The 17,285-nt window shown below is 48.7% G+C and overlaps 1 protein-coding gene across 1 annotated transcript; it reads left to right on the top strand.

Moving 5' to 3' along the window:
- Nucleotides 1-473: 473 nt before the first annotated feature.
- LOC144127532 (uncharacterized) lies at nucleotides 474-6,766 on the top strand. Its single transcript, XM_077660524.1, has 2 exons — nucleotides 474-728; nucleotides 5,901-6,766. The coding sequence occupies exons 1-2, from the start codon at nucleotides 480-482 to the stop codon at nucleotides 6,225-6,227; spliced, it is 576 nt and encodes a 191-aa protein (XP_077516650.1). The 5' UTR covers nucleotides 474-479; the 3' UTR covers nucleotides 6,228-6,766.
- Nucleotides 6,767-17,285: the final 10,519 nt, after the last annotated feature.

The raw sequence follows: 17,285 nt of genomic DNA, 5'->3' as shown, positions 1-17,285 counted from the left end.
GCTGGTGGCCGCCACCCATCGCTTTCCCTTGGTACCATCACTGTGCACAATGTAGTCAAGTGCGGCTGTAAGGATTTGGAGTCCAGATCAGTCGGGAACGAATTTTAGGAGCCTGATAAGAACGACAAGCACCGCATTCACCTTCGCTGGTTCGATTATCCCGTGTGCCCGCAATTTCGCCGCCACGTGCATCGCCGAAAAACATTCACTGAAGAAAGAAAAAGAAGCTGGTCGATTCGCAGGAGAGCGGGTGCAGCGCGCGGCATTCCGAACGTGGCACGCGCTACCGCAACTGCAACGGCGCTCGCACCCCGATCGAACGGACACCGGACAGCAGCAGCCGAGGCTTCAGCAGCATCAGCAGCAGCAGCAGCTCATTCTTGTTCTCACTCGGTTACAGCGACCACAGGACACCAGTGATGCCCGCACCTGCTGACGGCGCAGTCAGACGCGAGAACCCAGCGGTGGCCGACGCCGAGATGAGCTCTTCCTGCAGCAACACCACGAGCAGCTCCTCCCATTCGGATCCCGGGCGTGCCAGCGGCGCCAAGGGCGTCGCCTGCCCTCCAAGGCGTCCCGGTTTTCAACGGCTTGGCCAGCTCGGCTTCCTCGAGATCTCCGAGCTGCGCGAGATGAGGCGTGCCGCTCAGCGGGCGTTGGCCGCAACGGCCGGGACCACGGCGGACGCTTCTCGGACGGATCGGCGAGAACCGGGATCGGGGCCGCAGGTATGTGTCGCACGACGGCGCCGCCATTGTTTCTCATGCATGTTCGAACCCGACCGCAGCGGCAGCGTTTCGATGGAGGCGAAATCCAAATGCGCCCGTGTGCTATGGAATGTCAGTGCACGTTAAAGATCCCCTGCAGGTGGTCGAAATTATTCCAGTGCCCTCCACTACGGCACCTCTTACTTCCTTTCTTATTTCGCTCCCTCCTTTGTCCTTTCCCTTACTGCGCGGTTCATGAGTTTCCGCCGATATGCGAGACAGATACTGCGCCATTTCCTTTCCCCCAAAAAACAAATTTTCCATATGAAGCAAGCTCCGCCGCGGTGGCTCAGTGGTTAGGGCACTCGAGTACTGATCCGGAGTTCCCGGGTTCGAACCCGACCGCGGCGGCTGCGTTATTATGGAGGAAAAACGCTGAGGCGCCCGTGTGCTGTGCGATGTCAGTGCACGTTAAAGATCCCCAGGTGGTCGAAGTTATTCCGGAGCCCTCCACTACGGCTCCTCTCTCTTCCTTTCTTCTTTCACTCCCTCCCTTACCCTTCCCTTACGGCGCGGTTCAGGTGTCCAATGATATATGAGACAGATACTGCGCCATTTCCTTTCCCCCCAAAACCAATTATTATTATTATTATGAAGCAATAGCCTCTGAGTTGTGACGTTCACGGATCCATGGATGAAGGAAATTTTCCACCGTGCACGGATCCGAAGCGTCGCGAGCACGCTGCACAGTTAGCATGCACTATATAAATTATCGCTAATAGTGGTAAGTCTTGAGGGAACCTAGTGGAAGTTCCGGATCTTGGTATTTTGTCTTGCTAGAGGTATTCTCGATCGACTGAGTGCAACAATGTCCTTCCAAAAGCTGGGTCTGTGTAGTTCTGCACGTCTGTGGGTGGCGGTAGCATTGGCGTGTGCAGACTGAAAGCGGAGTTGGGGGGGGGGGGGAGGTGGGGGGGGGGGGGCTGAGGCCTGCTTATTAGACATGAGGAAGGGGGTGCTCATTTTTTACCGCATTTCTTGTTGCAGCTCAGAAGACATGAATGGGCGCTACCATTAACTTTTGCCCTTCCCCCTCCTACCGACGCCTGTGCACGCCTATAGGCAGAACTCCTTCAGCTCTGTCTGTCTCGTTCTGTTCATGAATAATAGGGCAGGCCTTATTGTTTAGCACGCACAAACTGTAGACTGTATGTTGTATTTGCGCGAACTGCGCTAAAGTGAAATATTCAAAAATAGTTTTTGGGGAAAGGAAATTGCGCAGTATCTGTATCACATCTCGGCGCACATTTGAACCGCGCCGCAAAGAAAGGTATATAAAGGAGGGAGTGAAAGAAGAAAGGAAGAAATAGTTGCCGTAGTGGAGGGCTCCGAAATAATATCGGCCATCTGGGGATCTTTAACGTAACTGACACCGCGCAGCACACGGGCGCCTTAGCGTTTGGCCTCCATCAAGACGCGGGCGCCGCGGTCGCGTTCGAACCCGGGAACTCCTGATCAGTAGCCGAGTGCCCTAACCACTCAGCCACAGCGGTGGGGGTGCTAAAGCGCAGCAATACGAAAAACCAATTTGACGCAAAATTTTCACTACTTTAGGTAAAGCCGATTCCGCCGTGCGTTGCCGGTTGACCTCCGAGTGAACCAGAGGTTGTGTGGCTAGTCCTTACCATAGTATGTGGTCCACCATGGTGTCGCACCACTTGACCTTTGACCTTACGTTTCGTCGGTAGAGGGTGGTAGAATAGGCCACAGCGTTGATTGGTTGACCAACCTCCCGCTATGAACCATTAATTTAACTTGGCACGTTGGCATTTAATTTGGCATGTTGGGCGCGCTGCCTGTCCAGTGTGTGTGACGCACTCAAATTTAGACGCTAAGCCGCGTTTACGTGCCCGATGCACCACAGCTTTGGCTCTAACCAGGTTCAGCAGTAGCTATCCGGAGTTCCCGGCTTCGAACGCGACCGCGGCGGCAGCGTTTCGATGGAGGCGAAACGCATATCGCCCGTGTGCTGTGCGATGTATGTGCAAGTTAAAGGTCCCCAGATGGTCGAAGTTATTCCGGAGCCCTCCACAAAGGCACCTCTTTTTTCCTTCTTTCTCTCTCTTCTTTATTCCTTCCCTTACGGTGCGGTTCAGGTGACCGCCGATATGTGAGACAGATACTGCTCCATTTCCTTTCCCCAAAAAACAAATTTTCCAATTTCTTGTAGTTAAACTGCAGCTAATTTTTTTACGCCCCTAGCAGGAGAACAGTCCTCGAGGTGGATTTATTATTATTACTTGGCTAGGGTAAGCTAGAAGCATCAAGACTGCTATTTTACAACTAAATCCAGCACACGTGGGGAAATTTTTTTTTTTTTCACAAATGTAGTTCTCCTTCCATCTAGCGTGTTTCCCAGAATTCTTGCACACCGCGCGGAATCTATGGCAGACACCTGGCGTCAAAGCTTCTTTTATTGCTCTTTTCGCAACAATAACATGTAATCATTGAAATCGCGATTGACTCCAAGAAAATTCGAGAAGATAAATCAGCCACCCGTCCGTATAGCCAGCTTCACTTTCTATTTTTGATTTTTTTTACGGCAACCATCTCACGCCCACTGAAGGACTGCAACCTTGCTAGAATTCTGGCACACTGCAAGCATGCAGATGACATCGAGCACGAATTTACATATTCCACCATTTGATTACAATTTTCACCGTTCGTTGCTGCAGTATAGTTGCTGCATCGAATCTGGAGAGGATCGCGAATTAAATAGTCAGATACAGGAATAATTTGATATATGCGGCTGGCCACAGATAAGCAGTTATCAGAAACCTAGCAGCAATAATGCATTGCACTGACGCTAGTGACACGTTTCTTGCAGCGCCGTGCCACCCGCCTAACCTGCTTCTCATCGACGCCGCAGCCTTTCGAACTAGATACCATCTATCTCAAGATGTCCGATCCTGTTAACCTGTTCACTATAAATAGAAATATCGTTCATTAAACTCATTAAAGTGCAGTTTCCTTCCACAACGCGCTCGGCAGCGAGGCAAGCGAAGCATGTACGCCAGGCGAGGGCCGCGCCCCACCAGTGATTAGGTAGTTAAATTGACTTCACCGCATGACATCTATGTGGCGTGGAAAATGAGTGCAGGAGAACGAAGGCCAACTTCGAGCACCCCGCTTTCACCTCTTCACACGGTTTCACAGCGCCAGAGATGCCAACAGGAGCCAAAGGTCGCGCAGCTCCCCCTCTCGGCGCCCGAAGTGTGATCAAAGAGCGCCGTTAGGAGAAGTTGCGCGGCGCGTAGTTTGAATATCAAAACGACCGGCGAAATTGTAGTTCGATATACGGCGTGATTTTCCTATACTTTTACATCGGATTTTAAAGGTTATAATCTGTGTTCGATGTATAGCCAATAATTAGAAATACCAGGATTCGATATATGTCTAGGCTGGACTTCACGAGAAAATTCGTTGCTCTGAATAAATGACGCGCACTTCACGAAGACTGCTCATATCTAATTTGCTTTCACCTAACTCCGTGGGGTCTGAAAGTTCATTGATTTCTGGACACGCTCAAGAGTGCCACAGAAAGTGAGAATTAATGGAAAACTGAAAGTTTATACGCTTGAAATTGGTAAACGAATGTGTTACTAAATAAAGCGTGGAGATGGCTGCAATTTTCATTAGTTGGCTTTTTTATGGCGCAAGGACATTTGAGGCCAAAGAGCGCCATGGCACAAGAATTTTCGTCTACTTAAAGTGGGGTCAAAGATCCTTTTCCCAAGCAATTCACCCTAAAGAAGACGAGCACGAGACCAGGGCAAAGCTTAATTGTACCCATTGTATCACCGGTGGGCACCCGGCGGCACTGGGGATCGAACCCCGCACCTCCCGCATGAATGGCAGATGTTCAGACCATTAGGCCTATGCTGCGATGCACTCTTCATTAGTCAGCGAAACGTTGTATTGGCGAGCCGAGAATCTCAAAGGCAAAGTGTAAAGATCACGTTCGAAATCAGGCTTTCGAGGAGAACTAAGTATTTTTAACTAAGAGGTAGCGCTAGAACACACACGGACATGTCACGTGTCAGAGAAACTCGGTACGGAATTAGGAACAAAAGCACAGAGAAAGAGCGAAGGATTCATTTCATCCCATGGATGTATAAGCGTACCTCGCTCTGTCCTGCTTTTCTGATGCACTGACATACACCGGGTATGAATGCATAGCGTTTTTATGGAGGCAAAACGCTAAGGCGCCCGTGTGCTGTGCGATGTCAGTGCACGTTAAAGATCCTCAGGTGGTCGTAATTATTCCGGAGCCCTCCACTACGGCACCTCTTTCTTCCTTTCTTCTTTCACTCCCTCCTTTATTCCTTCCCTTACAGCGCGGTTCAGGTGTCCAACGATATGTGAGACAGATACTGCGTCATTTCCTCCCCTCGCCAAGGAAATCAGAACCAATTACATACATACACACACACATATACACACATACATACATACGCACATACATACATACATACATACATACATACATACATACATACATACATACATACATACATACATACATACATACATACATACGTACATACGTACATACATACACACATACATACATACATACATACATACATACATACATACATACATGCATGCATGCATGCATGCATGCATACATACATACATACATACATACATACATACATACATACATACATACATACATACATACATACATACATACATACATACATACATACATACTTACATACATACATACATACATACGTACATAAATACATACATACATACATACATACATACATACATACATACATACATACATACATACATACATACATACATACATACATACATACACTGACATATACCTCGTATGCCTCCAAGCTTTAGCGGCCACCTATAGCCCGCTTTTTTGGCTTAGCTCAAGGGGATGTCGACTTTTTTGTGCTGCGTATACATAATGTACTAAGGAGAAATGCACGTACAAGAAATTCCTAGCTCGTTTAATACAGGCACCTGCCTGCCCTGTATAGAGTATCACATAAATGCTCTTGCGCAAGCAGGGAAGTTGTTAGCGCCCCCTGGATCCGAACTGTCCGAGCCTCGACGGGACAATGAATCATGGCGTCTTCGTTTTCCTCTTCACGTGCGCAGGTGGCCAGCGTGACTGTTCTCCTGGTATGCTGGCTCGTCAATCCGCGGTTCAACGGTGCTCTCTCAGCCGCCATCTTCTGCGGCGTCGCCTTGTTCCTCTACTCGGTGTCGGCGGAGTGGATTCGCATCCGCTACCGTCACCTGTTCCACGCCGCCTCCCGAGCTGACTACACCGACCACGCTAGCCTGCCATTCTCCTCCGGATGCTACAGTACGGCCTGCAAGATGTACACGGGTGCCGCAGAATCTTCTCTGAATCGCTCCCAAGACCCCTCGAATAATTTTTACCGCTTTGTCCGCGACGGCTGGAAGCAAGAGTACCGATAGTTTTCCATTCTCGACGCCGCTGAAGACATGATGTACGGCCGCGCTCTCAACACCATCGAGTGGGCTCCCCGTGACATCATCAAGCCGGTTCCCGTGCAGTCAGTGGCGTCGAGTGTCGTCAGAAGTGTAGCCGAGTCGCCCAGGTCATGCATCCAGCCTTCGGAGGGCAGCCTGCACAGGCTGAAAATGTTCATGGCCGAGCACCATCTCCCGTGGCCTCTGACATCACGGTGGGACTGCTCGAGATTCAACTGGACCTCTCAGGAAATTGGAATCTGCACTTGTGGCTCCAAGTGACCTTTGACCTGAGACGCTCTCGCAAAGTCACTGGAGACCCGGTGCTCAAAATTGGACACAGTGCCGCTTCCATGCGTACATTCGCAGGCCAGACAAGGGGATCAGCACAGTCGGTGAGGTACCAGCAGTACGTCCGCAGCATGCAGCGCCTTTTCAACGTGCCTGAATCGCAAGCCGGCAAACTCGTCGCTACCATCGAGGCGATGAACCGGTTGACACTTGCAGTGCTGTGGTACGCAATAGCGGAGCGTGAACAAAGAATTCTGCGGATGTCTGTACGAAACCTGACCGAAACAACGACTCCCAGAATCTGCGCCGGACGCCTGCGGCTGCTCAATAAGTACTTAATTTGGTCATGGCGGTTGTCATCCATAGACATCGTATGGGTTGAAAACCCTGGCCTTCTCCGGGCAGCTGTTTTCGTTCCCAAGTCCGCAATGTGGGAAGCGCTAACGCTGGGCCTTCACGCAGCTCACGTGTTAGGCTGGACGGCCAACCAGCGAATAGCGGACGTTACACTAGAACTGATGGGCCTCCCTACGTCAATACAGTCACGGCGTTGCGTTGTGCCGTTCGAAAACAGCGTTGGCGTCGGGTGGCTTCGGCTGTTTCCCACGAACCGAGGACTCCAGACTCAGACTGCGGATATAGGAGGCAACCTCACTGAAGTGTTGACAGGTCACAGTAAGTCCGTGCTCGATGTCCAGGCTCAAGGCGACTACACCATGTGGAGCTTATTAGCCAGCGTGCTACCTCAACAGACACCGAGAGCTGGCTTTTTCATCTACTGGCTGAACCTGATGAGCGTGCGATGGCAGCTACAGCACCAAGACCTGACAAATGTCCTCAAGCCAGGCTCCGTGCTGAGGCATCGCTGGAGCGTCCATAGCCCACTGAGGGTCTCTCACGACTACTTTGTTTTCACGCTTTACCTCCCAATTCAGCCACCAACGCGCCGGACGCTTCATCGCGGGCGAAATCCTCAGAAGCGTCTTCAGGCCCCCTGTACCACAAGCTCAGCCGCCGCCGAAAACCACCACCAATGTTCCGTAGTGACGAAAGTCCTGTCGATTCGCCGTCGGAGTGGTCCCCGCCCCATGCGGATGCCAAGGCTCTTCTGGACGCCTCACATGGCTACTGGCTAGGCATCCCGCGCTACCCGAGTGGCACGTCTTCCAAGGAGTCGAGCCTCTCTCGGGACAGATTTTTCTGCGTGGCCTCCTGTTAGGTGCTCTGTTCCAGCGGGGACTATACGCGGAGGACGGAGACGCGTGTCGATGCTGCAACGAGCCAGTCATGACGTTGTCGGAGTTCACGGCGACCTTCCAGCGCGATATTCCGAATCGTCAGCATTACGTTCAGAATAGGCTCGCTTCGCACGTCCCGTCTCGCATAATTTGGTTTATTTCTTTTTTTGCTTTGGATGTTTTCGTTTATAAGCAAGAATAACGGCTGATTCAGTAAATTAGTGACACCCTACATTGTGTGATGAGTGTTCATTGCGGGGTGCACAATAAGTGCGGGGAGTGAAGGTTAGAATATGTACCCGGTGTTTCAGGGAAATTTTTTTAATTTTAAAGAATTGCCTTTGCTTCCGTGGCACAATAATACTAGATTTTGCAGACAACAGAAAAGAGGTGAGTAATGTTAATTGGTAGGATCATTTACTCCTTTTTACCTATTAGCAGCTAGTTTTTACAATTTCGAAAACTTTCCCTCTGCGCTGTGGCCGAACAAACTTTGGCAGCTAGCGCCCAAACATTCTCTCGCAAATCTCCCGCGCACAAAGCATTGGCCCTCAGATACGGCACTTTGCGGCGCAGCTGACCACCCATCTCGCGCGTAGGCCGGAGGAGTGAAGAGCACCACAGTGCAGGTGGCGCATTCGGCACAGAAAGTCACATCGCACTTTCGCCATGCGCTGAGGGGCGTGTCTTTGCTCGCGGGCTTTTCGAAAGCGCGCGTGTTCTGGCGCGAAACGGGTAATCGCGTTTTCGACAAAACTGACTGGCTATTACTAACGGCCGGCACCAAATTTAATTACAATCGGGTGTGTAACTGTAACAGAAATTTACAAATTTCAAGGAAACGAATTAACCAGCTTATCATTGTTCACTTGTTTTCAGATGTGCAGGAACGCTTTAGTATTACCAGTATTACTACATGCTGCAGAGCTGCCTCCTCATGCCTCAAAACACCTTTTAGGGCGAAAATACTGCGATGGGTACACATGAGCAAGACTTTGGGATGTTTGTTAGGTCGTGTCAAGTATCTTGCAATGGTTGTGGGTTGGGGGCCTCAAAGACTGGCCTTGAGGTAAATTGGCCTACCAACTCTCTTTCCCCCTTCCCAGAACACATTGGATTACCTAGCAGGGCTTCTCTCTCTCCCGAAGTCTCTGTCTCTGGATTCAGAAGGTCTATAGTGAACAAGGTAACTCTCTCCAAAACATCGCTTTCACGCGTGTTGCACACGTGGAACTATGCTCCGTCATCGTATATATGATGCTGAAACAGAATTGATCGATTCGACGTTCCACCTGGCCTCTAGTACCTTGTTGAAGTGTTCTCTTCAGCTGTGCGCATAGTGTTCACGCTGTCCGTTTTTTACGGGATGATAAACGGCTGGTGTGATCATCTGCACTCCGCTAGATGTGCTGAATATCTTTAGAAACGAACGCTCTTTCGTGAGCTGGCGCAACTTTCCGTAGTATTCCGTAGTATTCACATGCCAATCATTGTTCATCGAAGAAATCACGCGTGTACTTGCTTAGTGATAATCTTATATTTGTATAACTTTCAACTTATCTGTTTAGTCTTTCTGTTTTTCATTTCTGTGTGCCCCACCCCTTATGTAATACCCTCTAACGAGGGTTTTTAAGGTATTAAAGTGAAGTGAAGTGAAGTGAATTTCGTGAAGAGTCTTCCTAGTACTTTGATGATTACGGTCGATGTAGATTCTGACACGAGTCATACCTCTCGAAAAAGGCCGTCGACGCGAACCGCAACGAGGCCGTGAAACTTTGGCGCCAAAGAGCAAACGCTAACGAGCGCAAGACGCCGAGACAGGCGAAACCGGATGGCGAACGAGACGACTCACAGCAACGGCAGTAATAGCAACTCTCCTTTCTTCTTGTCATCTCTCCCGATCGACCGTACGACTCGAGTCAAATGGCAGCTAATGACTTGACCTGGCCCTAAGGCGAAGTTCGGAGTTAAATAAGATCTCTTACACTTTGTCTTGAAAACATCGTTGCGCGGACAATATTTCGAAAACATATATTGAGTGACGACATTAAAAATTATTTGCTTACCTAGATATTTAAAAATGGCCGATCAGTTCCCACAATTCGCCGGGAGCGGCGCCATTGTTGCACGTGATCTGTGGACAGTCGTACTCGGTGTTCTTGCACCTATTGCGCGGCACACCAAGCAGGTCAACCGATGTCAACATAAAATTGTTTCTTTTCCGCCAGTCTTCACCATCAGACGAGCACGCCACACAGCACACGCTTGAAACGCAGGCAGACACGATGCACAAAAGAGACTGCTATGGCCGATGGCTCCAACGGCTCTGACGGTCAAACCGCGTTTTCCCGCCAAAATCACTGAAACGAGCGCCACCTTCAATGCCTCCGCATGAAAAAAACAATAAATGAAAGGAAGCCACAACAGCGAATAAGAAGCGAACAACGGCTCGTCGCCTGCCTCCGTTGAGGCTATGTACTAATATATATATATATATATATATATATATATATGGGTGATGAGGAGAACGGAGATCGGCCGCACGGGTTTTTTTCTTAGCGTGAGTTTTCCGGTCTTCACGCATGGAATCTTTCATCACGCGTAAAAGAAAGCGAGTGGGGGTTTCTTGAACACGCGTCACGCTTGTACGGACGAAAACAACGCTTATTTTGAGTCACGTGGTGCTCAAAGCGAAATTCATGCCGCCGAGGAGCGCGTTACACGCTTAAAACCAGTCCGTGGCAGGAGTCTATGCGTGAAAATATTTAGAGCGTAAGGAAGTTTTTAGAATCCTACTAGCTTAAAGGTGTCGAACGTGTGAAAATTCCAGGTAAAGCATGCGACCTCCTTTACTACTTGCATTTAAAATGTGGACATAAACACCGATTGAAATCGCGATGGCCTTCACGCTTCATCGCTGCGCACATTGCACGTACAGCACAGCGCGGGGCGCATGATGACGTCACCCACTGTAGCGGTACATTTTATAACGCATAAACGCTTGCTTTGAAGGAGCTAGAAAATTAGTCATCAAAGCCAAAGCCCGCCGAGCGTTGTTTGACAGCATCCAACGTCTCACGGCACAGGGTGTTTTTGACGGCAATGGAAATTTGAAATCTTACCGTGCGTGACGTCACATCGAGCTTCTGCGCCCTCCTACAGTGCTCTGCAGAGAAGCCTGAAACTTAATCTTCGATCATGTCACCTTTCAATACGCTAGCGCAAAAAAAAAAAATGGACGTGGTTTAGCTCTGGTTGAACCTCGAGTGAGGCGATAGCTACATCTGGCAGAGTGCATGGAACTCGGTGAGTCGAATTGCGAAGCCAGCCTTTCGCCGCTCCGTTTCGGTGGGCGTTCCTTCATCTTCGCCCAACTTGACACGGCGTATGCGCACAGCTGCTGTAGCTGTTGCGCTCCGCGCCGCCGGCAGCAGCAGGTGACCAACCCACGTGATCAACCCACGTGACCAACGCCGCCGCCACGGAGCTCAAGTGGTGCCACGCCGAAGGGTCGAAGAGGTAGCGCAGTGTAGCTATCGCTACAAAAATATTTTAGGTTTTACCTACAGCCTACACTGATTTGATTCCTTGAATATCGCGGAATTTCCAAAAAGTGGGGTATTTGCCCTTTAAGGGGAATTACGTGAGCTATGCAATGAACTTGAAAAAAAAATATCGATGGCATGAAGACACCATGCGGCCGGTATGTTCTTGAATCTGTTTCTCAGACACTTGAATAGCTGCTATATCTATACATCGTTGTCCAAAAGGAGGCGATTAAGCTTGTATAGCCCCCTTCTTGCTCCCAGTCCTCTCAGATTCAGTGGGACGGTAGCTGTGAGTCAGGCGTAGCCGTTCAAACTAGCAATGGGACTACACGAAGTGGAATACAAAGCTTGATTACCATGCGTTAGAAAAAAAAAACGCAGACTGATACGATGCATGAGGCGGTCTGTGCGTCAGCATTGGAGTCCGCCGGACATTTGCGTCTCCTCTGGTCAGCTTCAACTGCTGGACGACGGTGTTTGTCACCTTCACTCTGCGCTTGTTGGTTCCCGCACTTAGCCTCCGCAGTGACATCCCTGTTGAGCGGAATGGCCTGATAATGGCAAGCCACTGCCGTTCCCTTCTAAGCCGCTGAAGTTCAGCACGCCTCTTCAGAAACTGGAGAAGTACTCTCACTTTAGGTCGGACTGCTTCAAAGTGCGATGGAGAATTGAAGGAGAGGGCGCTGCTGCGGACGTATAGTGTGTGCGTGCTCCCACCCCTCTCCACTTCTCTGACTTCAGCGCCTTTTCCTCTCTACGTGGCTCCTTCCACCGATTCTGATTGGCCAATTTCTTTGCCACATTCCTCCATCTTACTCTTCATATTCCGCTGCTCGGTCTCGAATTGCGACTACCGCAGAAGACAGCAGTAGCAATGATAACGCATTAAAACTGACGGTTAAGCGTGGAGAGGCGGCTGCGCTACAGTGCTTGCTACTGTTCGGTAGTACTTGTGAGTTTTGGCTGCGGCGCCATCACTGCTCCCTCATGGTTGCCAAAAAGTATTTAACGAGGACACTTGGTTTCTTTTAGTGCGAAATCACTACTTGATAAGGTCTAACTGTCTCAACGAGTTTGTGTGGAAGATTGACCTTGAAGGTGACCTTGGCAAAACAGCATAAGAACAGCTCGTGCAGAAATCAAATTAAAATTGCCACCACGGGGTTACGAAACTGCGGCGTCGTTAACAGTTCAGCTTCGCTAGGGCGCTATGCTACCGCCGCAGCCGATCACGCCTCGTGTTAATGCAACACCCTCTCGCGCTGTGCATTGCACATCGTTGTCTTCATCACCTTCCATCTGCAGCGCGAAGAGATCAGACCAGTTTAACCTCGATGAGGGCTTAACCTGAGTCAGATACAGATATCGTCGCCAGACATGCCGACGACCCAGAAAAGCAAAACCATGAGCCAACTACGCTAAACCCATGCTTTTGCACGTCTACTCGGTTTAGGTACGTTAGAACCCTACTGCTTTTTTCTTTGGCAGGATGCTTTCACAGAAGAAAAAAAGAAGCATGTGTTAAGATTTACTTTTCAAGTACACTTCATTTAATTATTATCGTTTTTTTACTGTGTAAGAGCGCTATAATCTTGAATACGCCTCTGACATGAGGTCTAAGTTTGAGATTCCTGCTAATAAAGGCTTGGAAGGTATAGGTTGGAATCACGTAATCGGAGGAGATCGAAGCCGCCATATTAGCGCTCACTCAATGTCGTGCAATTGTTCTGCATGAAAGCGGCCATCTATCAAGAGGCTTACCAAAATGGCGGCTATTACGATCGTACGATCGTCCATAGTCTGAAGCGCTTCGCCGCTTTCGCTCCAGTGCCCGCATATGAACCGACCAAACAAACCAACCCCAAAACACGCACATTAGGAACCAGGCGCTGAATGCTGACCGAATTTTGTTCAGTTGGCATGATGGATGGAAACTTGGTCATGAAAAAACTTTCCCAGTCGGAAGTGGTTGTTAGCTAAATAAAGCGGTCAAATTTTTCAACCCTTCTTCAGAGCTTAGACAATATCATTGTGCTACGAGGAACAATCAAGACGCCCTACTTCTAGCGCTGCTTTTGACCAGAATAGATTGTACAAAGTACAGGGAAATTGGAAACTTTTCAGGGCTGCGTTGTTACTGCCAGCGAAGGTCAGTGTTAATTGTAGATAGATAAGAGAGGGCTCTTTTCAAGCAGTGAACTTGACCAGACTGCTAGCGTTGTTGATGATCAGCATGTTGCCGATGATGCGTTAAAGTACCGAAAATCAGACTGAACGCGCCAACAGCAACGTTACGCTACCTTCCTTTTCAACTGATTATGCTAAGCGACACAACGTGGGGGCGCTAGAATCGGAATCAAACATATATATGGACACCAGGACACGTGGGGGTCTTTTCGAACCACGCGGCTTACGCCATCACTCCAGGAAACTTACCGAGCGGCGACTGGAGCGTGGCTTCTGTAGCCTGTACCCAACGGTACAGCGTAGTGCTGGAACATATAAGGGGCCTGGCTTAAGCTCAACAAAGAGGAGCCGACACGCTGTCTTCAGACAGGCACCTTTCCGTACCTGTCAATGCTCAGCAAAATTCACTCCTCCGTTTATGAGGACAGATGTCCACATTGCGGGGATAGGGCCACATTACTGCATTCCACGTGGGCCTACCAACGTAACCCGTCAGTGCCTTCACACCAGAGTCACGCTTTGGAGAAGCGGGAGGTCGCATTGCACGGCAGGGTCCTGGATTACGAGCTCTCCTTTATAGAACGAGTCTGTGCGGCCGCTATCGGCGCGGGGCCCCCCCGCACTGCTTGAAAGAAGTGCGGAGCGTCCCACACTCTTCCTATCGAGGCGCGTTTCCGAATAAAATTTATTCTTCTCCTTCTGCCTGGTGAACACAGGTGAGGCCTTGGCGAAATGGCACCGAAAGTCTTGGAGTGTTTCGTTCAGGAATTACTTCCGGATCTTTATCTACTGGGCTCGTTTCCCAGCAATGTCTACAACGAACGAATAGAAACTTATCGACCTTCTTCATGGTAGTAAACTGAGGCCAGATGACATCACTAGAGAGCTGCTGTGGGTACCACAAACAGTGCCTTTCATCAGGGGCTGTGCGAGCCATTTCTTCCTCGTTCGGTGCTGTGGTATAGCTGTACATGGGCGCATAGTACATACGTTCTGATAGGCACGCTACCGATATCAGCATCACCGAAAATTAGTCACCTAATGGAGTGAAGGAGTTCCATAAGCCAGGAGCAGATAGTTAGTCATTGCATGAAGTGGCTTTTTTGTTTTCTTTTGACAGCTGCAGTGAGTGTGACCAGAGCAACTAAGTGCATACTCAGGCATACGTGTGTGCGCGCTCTAGTGCGTTGAGCTGCGCGCGTTCCTCGTCTCCTTCGTCCCCTCTGTACTACTGGGCTGTAGGGGTGATTTAATTCGGCCCATTTCAATGTCTCAATATTGGTGGTAACCACACGCATAACATAAAAGCAAAATATTATTGTGCAAGACAACGTGAGCTACTTCCAAACCAAAGGTGATCGTTTCAAACGCCTTTGATTTTCATTGTATGTCGCAAAACATGGAATTCGATATTTTTACTCTCGACCAAAAGCCGCGGCTGCGCTCCCATGCGCAATCGAGGTGGAAACCGTTATGATAAGGCCTGCTGGCAGCCCATCTTTACTCAGCGGCCTATATATAGGACGTACTAATTCGGCGACAAAAAATTTCCCTTGCTTACAACCAGTAACATGGTGGCCGCTACAGATGAATGTGCTCAGAGGTACAAGATTAGTCAACATATTGCCGTGCACGCTTGCTGAAGCCCTGAGTCATTGATATCTCTCCTCCTTGTGTGACAGCATTTTTCTCATTACCTTAACGACTCCAGAGAAGGTCTACACAAACTGCTTTTCGCTTCATTCCCTTGTTGCAGAGAGATTTAAATCTTGTCAAAACAAGTGGTCCGCACTCTGCTTTGGGAACGTAGCGACATCTATGTGAGCTCAGTAGAAGTTCTATCGGTGATAAACTCGGTTATCCGCTTTTCTCGGTGTTTCCGAGCTGATCGTCGCATGATCTCTTGTTTAAAAGATGCAATACAATGATAAGAGGTTGGACGAAGGTTCTCAGCAGTAGCCAGGTTGTACACGTATTGCGTCCCTTCCGGTAGATGGCACTACAGAAACGGGGCTTTAGGAAGTCTCATTTTCGAACACACGTGGTGCACATCGTCCGAGCTGTGTCTATAGGACATAGGTTTACTGAGTTCGATTGTTAAAAAGTCGAAACGTTATTTGCTAATGTGAGTCAACTAGAGGATAATTGCCTATAAGTAAGTTAAATCTTTTGAAGGACGCTATTTGCCTACAAGCCATCTGAATTGCATTTCTGTCCCGCTCACCAATAATTTTGTGACCTTATTTCACACGGAACGCAGAAGACAAAGCTGATCGTTAATGGTAAAGGTAGCACAGTGTTCCAGCATACACTATATCGGAAACATATTTGCAATTTAAAACCTTTGCAACGCGGAAAAAAATGTTTCAGACAAGCGGAAGCCTTTTTCATGAATGAGCTTCAAGGACTCAGATATACTTTTTTTTTTACTCTCTGCGCTGTAAAAAATGCATTGCAAGCAACAGAACTTCGCAGTTCAATGTCTTGGTTTGTGCAAAACCACAGGTTGCGTACATGGCGCTAAAATTTTCTTATAAAAGTGAGCTTATTAAGAACTATGTAGCCGGTATATAAACACGAGAGCGGGGTTTCATTCAGTTGAGTATATCGGTATAGCGTGTGTTTGTGCTGTGTCGTAATGCGCTCTTCATGACCTTGTTACTTGCTCCTTCGAGAGTGCTGACTGAGGGTGTTTGGTGTCACAGTTGATGTCATTTGAATACAACAGCGAAAGTTTCGAATACGAAGTTGAACTCGTGAATGTAAGAAACACTCGCATCGACATCATTTCTCAGAGGTCAGGAGAAATGACATTAAAGTCAATTTATCATATTTTACCCAATGAAACAATTTTATACCTTTCTGGCATCAACATGCATTCATTTCGAAAATAAATTTCCTACATCCACTCATCATAGAGTTTCAATGTAAACGCAGCTAGTGCTATTTTTTTTGTGTAATTTCAATGAAAAAGTTATCGAAGAATGAGTTTACTCTCATAACAACACATGCAAAGTGAATAGCGTCTTTATTTACCGCAAGTAGCCGTTGTTGTAGAGGTTGCCGGTATAAAATAAGCCTGCGTGTTGTATCATGGTGTGTATCTATCTAGGTGTATTCTGGAGAGTAGAAGCGGATGTGGGTAGGTATTCGTCTGTAGCCGTCGCCACGTGTTGCTTCAGTTTTGGTCAGCGTCTTGTGCGCGGGTGGATAGAGTGTCTGCGACAGTCAGTGTGCTGTAACTTTTTGGTCAGTTTGGGGGCTGTCCCGGGATAAATACGCCATCTCTCACCCAGTAGGCGAATTCTCGGGCTGTGGTGTGGGCTGCTAGATTGCCTGGAAGTCCATAGTCAGCTGGACTCCAGATGAAGGTGTTATTCAATTATGGTGCTGGGGCACCTTCAAGAATGCGATGTGCACTTGGTGCCGCACGCGAAGTTGCGGACGGCATTCTTGCTATCGCTGATAATTGTGCGGACATCATTGATGACCTAGTGGAAATAATTGCGCGGACGCCATCGATGAGTTAGTCTAAGGCCACCTATCCTCGGAAACCCCTATAGCTGTCACCTGCCAACCGTGGCAGGTGAAGGCTTGAACATATATGGCTGATTAAAATGATAGCATTACTTCACGTGAAGATCGATGACAGTTCAGCTCAATTCACTTTTCAGCCACCATCGAATGCACGAATTAATAAGTTTAGGGCACTTGTTGGTGAATAAAATTGCCTCGGGGGGAACAAAGAACCGAAGCTCCAGACAGATTGTAGGGCTGGT

Source organism: Amblyomma americanum, chromosome 4 (genome assembly GCF_052857255.1).
Source record: "Amblyomma americanum isolate KBUSLIRL-KWMA chromosome 4, ASM5285725v1, whole genome shotgun sequence".
In the NCBI taxonomy this organism is placed as follows: Eukaryota; Metazoa; Arthropoda; class Arachnida; order Ixodida; family Ixodidae; genus Amblyomma; species Amblyomma americanum.
Note: the sequence above shows the minus strand (reverse complement) of the source record. Positions and strands in the feature narration are given on the sequence as shown.